The 11,240-nt window shown below is 41.6% G+C and overlaps 1 protein-coding gene across 1 annotated transcript in view; it reads right to left on the bottom strand.

Moving 5' to 3' along the window:
- Positions 1-11,240, bottom strand: part of WNK2 (WNK lysine deficient protein kinase 2) — a 128,064-nt gene that overhangs the window by 71,964 nt on the left and 44,860 nt on the right. The window contains 3 exon segments of the mRNA XM_010007821.1: positions 60-279; positions 1,107-1,195; positions 11,005-11,162. Coding sequence (XP_010006123.1) covers positions 60-279; positions 1,107-1,195; positions 11,005-11,162 — 467 coding nt within the window.

The following is an 11,240-nucleotide window of genomic DNA, read 5'->3' as shown; positions in this document are numbered from 1 at the left end:
TTATGCACACATATATATATATATATATACACATTTTTGTCAGGAGAAGTTTATTTTACCATTTCTTGTGCAACATCATCAGGAGTTTCCTTCTCCAGATCAAAAGTAAACTCAATGGCTCCATTATCTTTGGGTTTTCCTTTCAGTTTCTTAGGATCTTCTACCCAGAGTCTTAAGGCAATAGAGGATTTCCTACCATGGTCTTCTTCTGCAAGTTCCACTCTTACCCCAGTATCTTCAGCAAAAAAAGCATGGCTTAACAAATCTTTAATTTCGTATCTGCGATTGATAGAAAGAATATTCAAATACTGCAAGTCTTAGGCACTTCCAAAGAAATTAATGACAAAAAAAGCCCTGTTGTTAAAGGTGAAACATTTACAGAATGTTTTGTGTTCATCCATAACAAATTTGTGTTCTCAAGGACTGCTGAGAAAATCGTTTCCTATTTCACAAAAGCCTCAGCAATATTCATACACCAGCACCTCAGAAATTCAGATTATAGCTTTGCTCAACTTTTCTTTGAGCAGTTGATATCAATGAACACTAATAGAGGCTCCCTGTACATTAGTTGAGGTCCTTAAAACCCGTATTTGTAAAAGATGTGAATTACTGAACTAGACACGCTTATCTAAGAGAGTCCAATATAAGAGGTGAGGCTTTAAAAGTCAAAGCTAGAAACAAGGCACAATTTCTTTCCACATCCAGAGGCTGATGTGCCAATGGAAACTGCTCTAACAGCTTGTGGTGAAGCCTCTGCCAGGTTGCATTCGTGGGTGACCTCCACCACACTTGATGCTCCACACAGAACCTCCTGAGTGAGACCTTACGGACACCTATGCCAGAATATGCCAGCTCACATGTCCGCAACAATGCCTTCTGACCTTATTATTTGAAGCTGAGAGGCTGAGGACACAACAATGGAATTTATTCTATTATCCTGGTGTACATTGGCAGGAAAGCTGGCAACCATTTACACACTTGTATTTCCATTCTGCATATTCTTCTGCACAGGGAAGACTCAAGAGGCCAGAACAAAAACCAACAGACACCTTTGAAATCTCTACATACGCATTATTTAATATAAAACTTGATTACTTGAAACAAACCTTTCTTCTTTATTTTTGCAAATGCACTCCCCAATTATCTCCTTAATTTCAGGATCTGTAACTTTCTCAAAGCTTGCTGGCTTTATACCCTAAAAGGATAGAGAAAAACAACTTAGTTTGAAAAATAATTACATTGTATCTCTTAATTAAGACATTTTTGCCACATTCTACAGGAAATTCAATCCATAGAGCCACTAATACTTTAAAGTTGTTAATGTAAAACTGAATTGAAGACTTAGGGCCACAATATTTTTAAGTACCATTGCACTTGGAAAAAAGCACACAAGTTTGCCCATGAACACAGGCATATGCAGAGCCAATCTCCCTTCTTCTAACCTTTGCAAACCTTATTTTATATCCTGTGGACTCTGAATTCATTATTCCACAAATAGCCAATTTTAATTTTCAAAATTATTCCTTTTAAGGTTTTCTTTTGTCTTGTGGGGCCCCTGATACCAGCCCGTGACATGTCTTAACTCTCAAAACACTACATGAATAAAGACAAGGGTTTTTTTCCTGTATTTTATTCAGATAGTTTAAAGAATAAGCCAAGCATACCCTGGAAGATCCACACAACATTACATACTCCTGTTTCCCACAATCTCTTTTCTATGCCCCCAAAACTCTCCAACACCCCCTGCCCCCCCAAAAAAAGCAACCCCAAGCCCCAGTAGGGGAGCAGGAGAATCTTCCCAACAGCTCAATGTTTCTCTTGAATTTCCCCAGCATAGCGTTAGAATCATATTGGAAATGAGTAGCAGAGCAGGTGTAACCTAAAAATCAATCTATAAATCAAATTAAATCTCCATCAAATGTTAACATTTTTACTGGGGATAATGGTCACAGGTCAATTCCAAGACAATGTGGAACAGCTAACTTGTGAGTTAGAAGGCCAAGGGTATCCTGGGGTGCACTAGGAGGAGTGTGTCCAGCAGATGAAGGGATGTTCTCCTCCCCCTCTACTCAGCCCTGGTGAAACCTCACTTGGAGTGTTGTGCCCAGTTCTGGGCTCCCCAGTTCCAGAGGGACAGGGATCTACTGGAGAGAGTCCACGGGAGGCTATGAGGATGATGAAGGGACTGGAACACCTGCCTGATGAGGAAAGGCTGAGAGACCTGAGGCTGTTCAGTCTAGAGAGGAGAAGACTGAGGGGGGATCTAATTAATGTCCATAAATACATGAGGGCATCAAGAAGGCAGGACAAGGTCTTGTCACTTGTGCCCTGGGACAGGACGAGGGGCAGTGGATTCAAATTCAAGCACAAGAAGTTTCATCTGAACATGAGGAAGAATTTCTTTCCTGTGAGGGTGACAGAGCCCTGGGACAGGCTGCCCAGAGAGGTTGTGGAGTCTCCTTCTGTGGAGACTTTCCAGACCTGTCTGGATGCCTTTCTGAGTGACCTGCCCTGGTTTTGGTCCTGCTCTGGCAGGGGGGTTGGACTCAACCTTTGGGGGTCCCTTCCAACCTCAGACATTCTGAGATTCTGTGACTTGACATAGAGGCAAGAGTAGTTTGCATTTCTTTCATGTTAGGTGGGGTTGTTGTAAGAAGATGGAGAGGATTTAGGAGAAACCTATGCATACTTTTAGGGTGGTCACAGGTTATCTCTTCATACTTTCTAACATTTCAGGATCAAGATCTTAACTAGGCATGATCTCCTCAGATTTCTTCTGAGTATTTTTCACTTGTATGCTATGGATGACAAGAGTGTCAACACAAGAAGTTATTATTTTTATTTCGTGATCTTCAGTTTAAATCACCAAAAATTACTCTGTTTTAAAAACGTGAAACATTCCTACCTTCTAAAACAAGATGTTTATGGATGAAAATGTGCCAAAATTAAATTTGAAACAGATTCTGCAGTTAGATCCTATTAATTAAGGGCCCATGCATTTTCAATGGAACCAATAAGCAGAATAAAAAGGCGGCATGTTTTCTTTTATCTACAAAACAGAATCTGATTACATAACTGAATGGGATTTGGACATACAACTCCATTCAAAACCTTTGAAGCTCTCACCCTGAAAGAAGAGCAAATAACAATTCATGCAGTGGCAGATAAGGAGGTCTGAAGTCCTGAAGAGTGAGTGGAATTCTGGCTTACTTGATACAGCCTTGGATAAAAAAATAAACAAATAAGCATTGCAGAAAATGTCTGCAAGTAACATAGAATCAAAGAATCTTAGGGGTTGGATGGAACCTTGAAAGATCATCCAGTCCAACACCCCTGCCAGGCAGGAGCACCCAGGGCAGGTCACACAGGAACGTGTCCAGGCGGGTCTTGAAAGTCTCCAGAGACTCCACAACCTCTCTGGGCAGCCTGTCCCAGGGCTCTGTCACTCGCACAGGAAAGTAGTTTTTTCTGATGTTTACTTGACTGAATTTGGTCTTGAATAATTTGAAGGGTGAATTTCAATAAGAGGTGGCATGTCTCTGAGAATTTCGAAATATACCCTCATCAGTTCTTATTTTCAGCTTTTTATTAACATGCTGTTGCCATTCATGCCTCAGATTTTACTTTAAACTTGGATTTATTATTTCTTTACTTCTTTCAGATCAATTGCTCCCTTTTTGTCTTAAAACCCAAGAGTTAAATAGGTAATTCCTAATTTTAAAAATAAATAAATTAAAAGCACAGAATAATCATATAAATGTGCAGCTTCCACTATTGCCCAGTCAGAAGGTTTGCTGACTTACAAAAAAAAACATGCTTGTGGGAACAAAGCAAAATAATCCATACATATGGCTGACTGTGACCCACTAAAAAGAATTATTTGCTTAAGCAAACCTAAATCTTACTTATGAGATGAGGGCTCAAATTTTGGATATTAGAAAAATACAATAGTCCCTATCAGAAAACAGGGTTTTTCTAGCCAACAAAGGCCAGGCTTGCTCAAAAAAAAACCCCAAAGCCCACCACAGTGTGTCAGGAGGGTTTCTCAGAATTCCAATGTCTGAATTTGAAATGAAAGAAAATTAAGTACCAAAAGACATTTTTAGCATGAAACCTCTACACTCTAAAACACCCTAAAGCTACAGGAACCTTTCATGTTCTCTGATGGGAAGGAGTTTGAAGAAATTTTTGGTAATTCACAATGGAAAGCAATAAGAACAAACCTAAATTTTCAAACACTCCAGGTTGCCATAAGAAACTCTCTATTTCCATCTTAGTGACACTTACCAGGGAGGATGAGTAATAAAGACCATCATCTGCTGCAGGTAATGTTTACTGAAAAATAGCCCAGAAACCTGCATCGGCATCAAGTTAACTGAAAACAATTAAAAAACCAAAAACAACAACAAACAAACCAAAATAAACACACACCCCTAATAAAAAAATAAAAAAAACCCAACCTCCTCCAAACCAAAACCCCCTGAAATCCCCATCTATGCAGTAGAGGCAACGTTCACCAGGCTACCTGAAGAGCTTTCCTCTACCTAGAGGAATTTATTGCTCATGAATCTACACACTCACGGGAACCCGCCAGTTGCTTTTTATACCTGCAAAGTGCTTCATCAGTGTCTTAACACAAATGAAGCATATGAGAGACATAAATAGCATAAGGCTTATCACAGTAAATCTAATTTTATTATTCAGAATTCACAACCTTCAGTGCATGGCTCAACTCAAACTCTGACATGACTGAGATGGAGTTAGGCAAGACATGTTGGGCATCTAGACACTAAGTTTACCTGAAAATGCTCCTTTTGACAGATCACTGGTGACTGACCCCAATTTTTAACCTTACAAATTGCTACCACAAAAAAAAAAAAAAAGACCACAGCAACTCCTCCAAACATCACTTCACTTTCAACATCTTTTGCAGGAACACTGGCTCCTCTTTGAACATCTATTATATTAACCTACTGAACAGCTAAGCTGTGAATAGCTGACTAAAACAAACAAGGACAAAGTATGCAGAGTGCAGCACAGACCAGAACTGCTTTGCTAAAGTCTCTTCTCAATGTCCATCTGCCATAGCATGTTTCTGCTCCTTACTCTTCATTAAACTCTCCAAGGCCATCTCATTGTAACACTGCAAATCCTCCCTGCAGTACCGTGCCGATGCTCCCCAGCCTCCTGACAATGAAGGGGGTTTATGCACAACACAGGTTTCCATTTGCAGTCCTCTCATTCATTTATACACAAGCCATCTGTCTCTCCTGAGCATTCCCAAGGAAACATGGCACCAAAACTCAAAGTATATCAGCTAAGGAATTATCTATGGCAGATTGCAAACGGCACAGCCGTCTTGTGAACAATAGTAAATTCAACACCAGGGCATCTGAGCTGCAGGGCTAACAGGCTGACCTAAGGTGCACAGGGATGTTTTCATAGAAACTCCTGAAATGATTAAAAAAAAATAAATTAAAAAAATCCAACAGCAAACTGAGAGAAAAATCAAAACTGAAAATTTCTGTCTCAAACAGCATGATGGACTCTGAATCCTTCATCACTACTTAGTCTCCTCCATTTCTTCCTGAAGTGATCAGATTTGAAACACATCGCACTACAGTATAAAATATTTGAGGCTACAGTCAAAGCACATGTAGGACATAAAAATTTTAACCACCCTGCAGGGGCAAAAATGTGAAGCTTGTGTTTTCAGAGCTCAAAAAAAGCCACTCACCATCAGCAGAACACACTTCTGAAAGAGTAACACCCAGTGCTCTATACAATGCACAGCATATGCCAGACAAGCCAACGTTTGGTCTGACCCATGTCAGGAACTTTTCTAAATTTCTGTCACCCAAGAGGTGCCTTCCTAGTCTAGATACAGTCTACTTTGCACTAAAACTCCATCTCCTAGACTGGGGTAGTTCCTAGAAAAGGAAAAGCCTTCTTCCAAAAAAACTGAAACCATGTTTCCAACTAAAATTCCATCCTACTACAGTCTTTGTAGTCAATCAAGTGAAGGTGAGGTTCTCAGTTTTGTCAGGATTTGGGGCCTCAACATTCAGCAGCGAGATTGATGTGTGCAACTCATCTCTGTTTCACTCCAACATGGTACTCAATCCTAAAGCTATTCTCAGAAGATTATCTACAGATCCAAGAAGACAGAATAAATGCTATAGCTATATCACAGCAACAACAGAAAATAACGTTGTCATTGCATTGACTTCTTGTGTGTTTCTATCTGTATGAGCAATATAGAATATAGCCCATGGGTACCGACAAAACATTCAATATATTCAAAAAAGAATCAATATGGAAACTTAAAATGCAAATCAGAACTATAAACATGAGTTGTTTTCAAGCACAGGTTTGTGCTGCTAAACACAGTGAGGTCACCATGAAGCCCTTGCAGATACAGCTGGTCTGTTGTGCATTCTGCCATCAGTAAGAAAACATTGGACTGGAGCGACGTGGGAAGGTCACGGACTCTGATGGTTCATCACTATTGTCTGCATCAAAATCACTTGGCAGAATGATTAAACACCAAAAAAAATCTAAGAAAAACCATCAAGTTATGCATGAAAAATGAGATTATGGCATCAGAATGAAGGTCACTGCAAATATGCTGACCAGGAAATCACTCCAAAGCCAACTGCAGTAAATGGGGCTTGGAACTGTTGATTGAAAAATATGTATTTTCTGTTTATATTACATACCCACTTTTTTATGTTTACAGACCAGAATTCAGGCTGAAAGGGCAGGGAGAGACATGACAAAGTGTAACAAGCATGACCCATCTGGCAAAGCTCCTCTGTGCATTTGGGAAACAACTACTACTTTATCCTATTATATACATACAGATACACAAATGTAAAAACCAGAGTGGAAAACTGAAGCAGCAATTAAGCCATGAGAATATGGTCAGGTAGAATAAAATGTCACTGAATTAAGTATAATAACCTTACACTATGGACACACATAATGAGCAATATATTAAAACAAAACAGCCATGTCTAAGAGTATTAATGTCTGTACCAACAAGGACTACCAGGGCATGGGGCTTCAGCAGCTATGACTTCAGATCTAGCTTCCACCCTGCTGGCAGACAAGAGTTTGATACAGTGAGAGGACATAGAGCAGACACAATTGTAAAAGATATTATGACAGCAAAACGCAAGAAATGTCCTGGCTGTGCTGGGCAGCAGCAGGAAGGTGCAGCCCAGCACAATCCAAGGGGAGGGGCAGTCTAAAGAATAAGGTGGTTACTGTGCCCTCACTAGCAAGCATACCTTGCTGGATGCAAGCAATTTCAACCCCTTTAGATGCTATCAGCACCTTCTGCCACCATGATGCTGAGCCTTAGGCAGGAGAAGTCAGTTACATCTTTCAAATAAAAGCATCAGGGAACTAGACAGAGCAACCTCCTTTTTGCAATGCACTGAGTCTCAATTTAAAACACTAAAAAGCATGTTTATTTTTGTAGTGCAAACCCCCTGTTTAATTCAGTCCTTTTCAGGACAGGCTGAAATGTGTGACTGTGTTCAGGAGCGCTGCACCACTGACCCCCTCGACCTGAGGAGGTCAGGGCCACCTCCTGCTCTAGGCAAAACCCCAGACCTCACCTCACCCTGGGAAGAAAACTTTTGATTCAGACTCCTGGTTTTAGCCTGTGCTCCAGTTCTGTGCTGTATTTCAGTCTTGAAAAACTCAGTGCCGGCCACAGCTGCTGCATGACTGATCCTACCTCTTGGTCAAAAGGGACTCTGAAGTTTTATCACTTCTAAGTGCTCCCCACCCCAGTTGATGGGGCAGACCCCACCATCTGGTGATGGCTCAGGACAAGGTGGAGTCCCACACCCAAAATCCTACCCCCCAACAGCAGCAGCTTGCTTGTGCCCCGCGGCGCCGGCCGACTCACGTGGGTTGGAGTGGGGTCCCCTGCTGTTGCCAGCTCCTCTGCAGGTGCTGCTCCTCTGGAGCCCAGCAGAGAGGTTCCTTCTGGGATCCCCCCAGGCGCCTGCTGCTCCTCCTGCACCCTCACCCAGAGGTCCACCCCCTGCTCCTCCTCCCTGTCCAACAGTTTCTGCAGCTCCACAGGGCTTTTTCCCTCTCCACAGGGAGCTGATTAACCCTTTCCTTGGAATGACAGTAATTAATTGAATGACAGCAACACCATCTTGTCCACCTAAGGAACCCCAGAGCCTTTGCTCCCACTGCTGCTGCCCCACACGCACTGATGAAGGCAGCACACGTACTTCTGTGTCCGGCCCTGTAGGACAGCTGGGTTTCAAAAATGCCCCTTGCAAGCAATAAGTGACCTTGTCCTTCATGATAAGTATTGTTTTCCAACTCTCTAAAGTTGCTGGTGTAAAATCAGTCTTACAAAGTTATAGTAATTTACCACCTAATCCTCCGCTACATTATTGCCACAAAACAGGAGTTGGTTTATGCTTTCATCAGTGTTTAAAAACCTCACTCCTTAAGTCTGCAAATTGAAATGTAACATCTAATTAGGAAAACTCTCATGAATCCTTATTCTTTGCCATCTTGGATATTGCTTTGATAAATGAGGCTTAGGAGTCTTCTGAAGTCTTAATTACCAATACTGCAGATGGCCAAGAGTTTCTCTGGGCACACAGAGCAAGGAAAGCCATCTATATGAGCCATGGCTCCACATGCCACACATACCCAGGTCACCTTAACATTCCCTAACTGTGTTGGCAGCTCCACAAACCTGCAGTACCCACCACTGCAGCCAGTCACACACACTACCCTTCTCCTGAGGCCATTTGATACCTAGTGTTCCCAGACCAAAAGGACACAACAGCGTCATATTTAGGAGATAAGACCCCAGAGCCTAAAATTAGAAGAGACTCCTGCTGGCAACAGGTGAAGCTTTAGAGCCCAAGGAGATGTCTCCTAAGCTACCTACAAGGATGGCAATTAAAGCACATCCAAAGGACTATATACCTAAATGAAATCAACCTGCCAAGCAAAATAAACTTTTCCTTGTGGGACAGGAGTGAGTGGAATAACAATGTGATAAAGCCCCATAAAGATTCAGGCAAGTAACTTCCTTGAGGCATCAAACATACTTCACTTTTCTGGGAAGACACAGCCTGCATTTCCAACCAGCTTGTGGTGCTGAGCACAAGGGCTTGGAGCCCGTAAACCAGCAGAGACCCATCTCTGCCCACCTTGGAGAGCCACAGGGAGCTGGTCCAGACAGTGGCCATGAACCTCACACTGCACTGCTCAACAGCTTCTGCTGCCTTTTTAAAACCTTCTTAATTTCTGATCTGGGTTGAAAGCAACACTCATACAGTTAAACTACCAGAAAAAGGGTTACAGTACATTGGGAAAGATTTAGGTTTACACAAAAATGGGATGAAGATGCTCCCCCTCTTCAGATGTGGTCTCCTGCTCTCAGAAAGTCATGGCATCTCTCTCATTTCCAACAGGGATATGCTTCTGTGTCTAGGGAGAGTGACTTGAATTTTTGACCACAGATTCCCAAGCCATTTCCATCCCCTCCCTCCTGCCAGGTTGGCACCATTGCAGCAGGGTAGCACAGTAACCTACGACAGTAGCACCAGCTTCCTGGCATCCTCAGGAGTAGGAAAAGGCAGATAGATATTGAACAATGCAAACTATATCTGTAGAAGTTAAATTGCACATAAACCCATCGTCTAGCACATGTGAGTGTTTGGGTACCTGATGAGACCATCACTATATCCAGCATGAGAGATCAGCACACAGCAAATCAGAAAATGCAACTTGGACCTTGAGTGGGGTTTGCTGACTGCAGGACTTCACAGAACCATGTCTGTACAGTCTGATTTCCTAAAGAAGGCAAGTGATCTCAAGTACCACTTATTACAAAGATTCTTTTGAGAAGATTTTTGCTTAAAACAAGCAGCTGGATAAGAGAAATACAACTAATTTTGTGTCCACACTTTTGCAGACTGAGATATGGATCTGCTCAGTTTATCTAGTATGCAAGCCCAACTGTTGTTCCTGCCTTATAGGCCAAAGAAATAAAAGCAACCTTATCTGTAGCTAATTTATTGCAAATTAGAGCTGCTTTCTTCAGAAGATTACCCTCTTCATATCCCAGGTGTAAAGACTGCATCTTTTGGTGATGCATGACAGCAACCTTTGGTTTCACATAACCAAGCAGAACAGGACGTAACTACAGCTGCCAAAGCCTTTGGCAAGTCTCATTTCTCTGCAGTCAGTGATTTGCAATCTGATAGCATCTTACAGACTCAGGACTTTTTTCAGACATTTGCAGTACAGTAAATACATTTATCATCTGGTGGTGACAGTGTCAGAGAGGGTATGTTATGCAGCATACAGATTATTGTAGATTGGCTTCTCCTCCAGCCTAACCTCACCGGAAAATACAGCAAAACCATTCCCATAGTTCCTGTGTGGGGATTACCAGACCTTGTAGCATTCCAAACTGCAGATACAAAGCTCCTCTGGTTCACTCCAAAACTAAATACAGTAATCTTCTCCCTTCTATATCTTTTGGTAATTGGTTACACATAAAAACACCAAGAATCTGTGTTGGAAATCTGAATCAAACATCCTCTACCATATCATTAAGTATTTAAGCTGCAATCTATAAGCTAGTCATTTTTGCTTTGTAGGAAACTTGATGAAGTCCAAGGAGTCACTATTTAGGAGACAAGACTAGAGCAAAGATTTTTCCCTGCTTATTCAACCCAAGTTTTACGTGGTTTTGGCTGACAGAGACAAAATCAGCACCAAGGATTACTAAAAGTATTTTATGCTGCTGTAGAACAGACAAATACAGTCAGACCATGGAATCACAGGCTTCCCAATAAACCTGCAACAGGTTTGTGTAACCCAGATCTAAGAGACCTCCAACATCTGCAACACACTACACATGCAACAGTACTGAGGCCTCATCAGAATACATTTTTAAACCTTCAAATGACACAATTTCAATACAAATTCAGGAGGTTTACTCACACAGGTTACTTTCCGGTAAATCTGAGCAGCATTCTGGCACTCTGAGTAGGGGTATTCTGAGGTAGCCATTTCCAACATGCACATTCCAAAAGCATAAACATCCACAGATTCATCGTAGTGTTCCTCATACATTTCTGGGGCCATAAATTCTGGTGTACCTATACAGACACAAAGAAAATAATGTACATTTTTTATTAAGTTTAAATGCCTTTAACCACCATCTTTTTTTTCCCTAC

This window comes from Chaetura pelagica, unplaced genomic scaffold, assembly GCF_000747805.2.
Source record: "Chaetura pelagica isolate M959 unplaced genomic scaffold, ChaPel_1.0 scaffold562, whole genome shotgun sequence".
Taxonomy (NCBI): domain Eukaryota; kingdom Metazoa; phylum Chordata; class Aves; order Apodiformes; family Apodidae; genus Chaetura; species Chaetura pelagica.
Note: the sequence above shows the minus strand (reverse complement) of the source record. Positions and strands in the feature narration are given on the sequence as shown.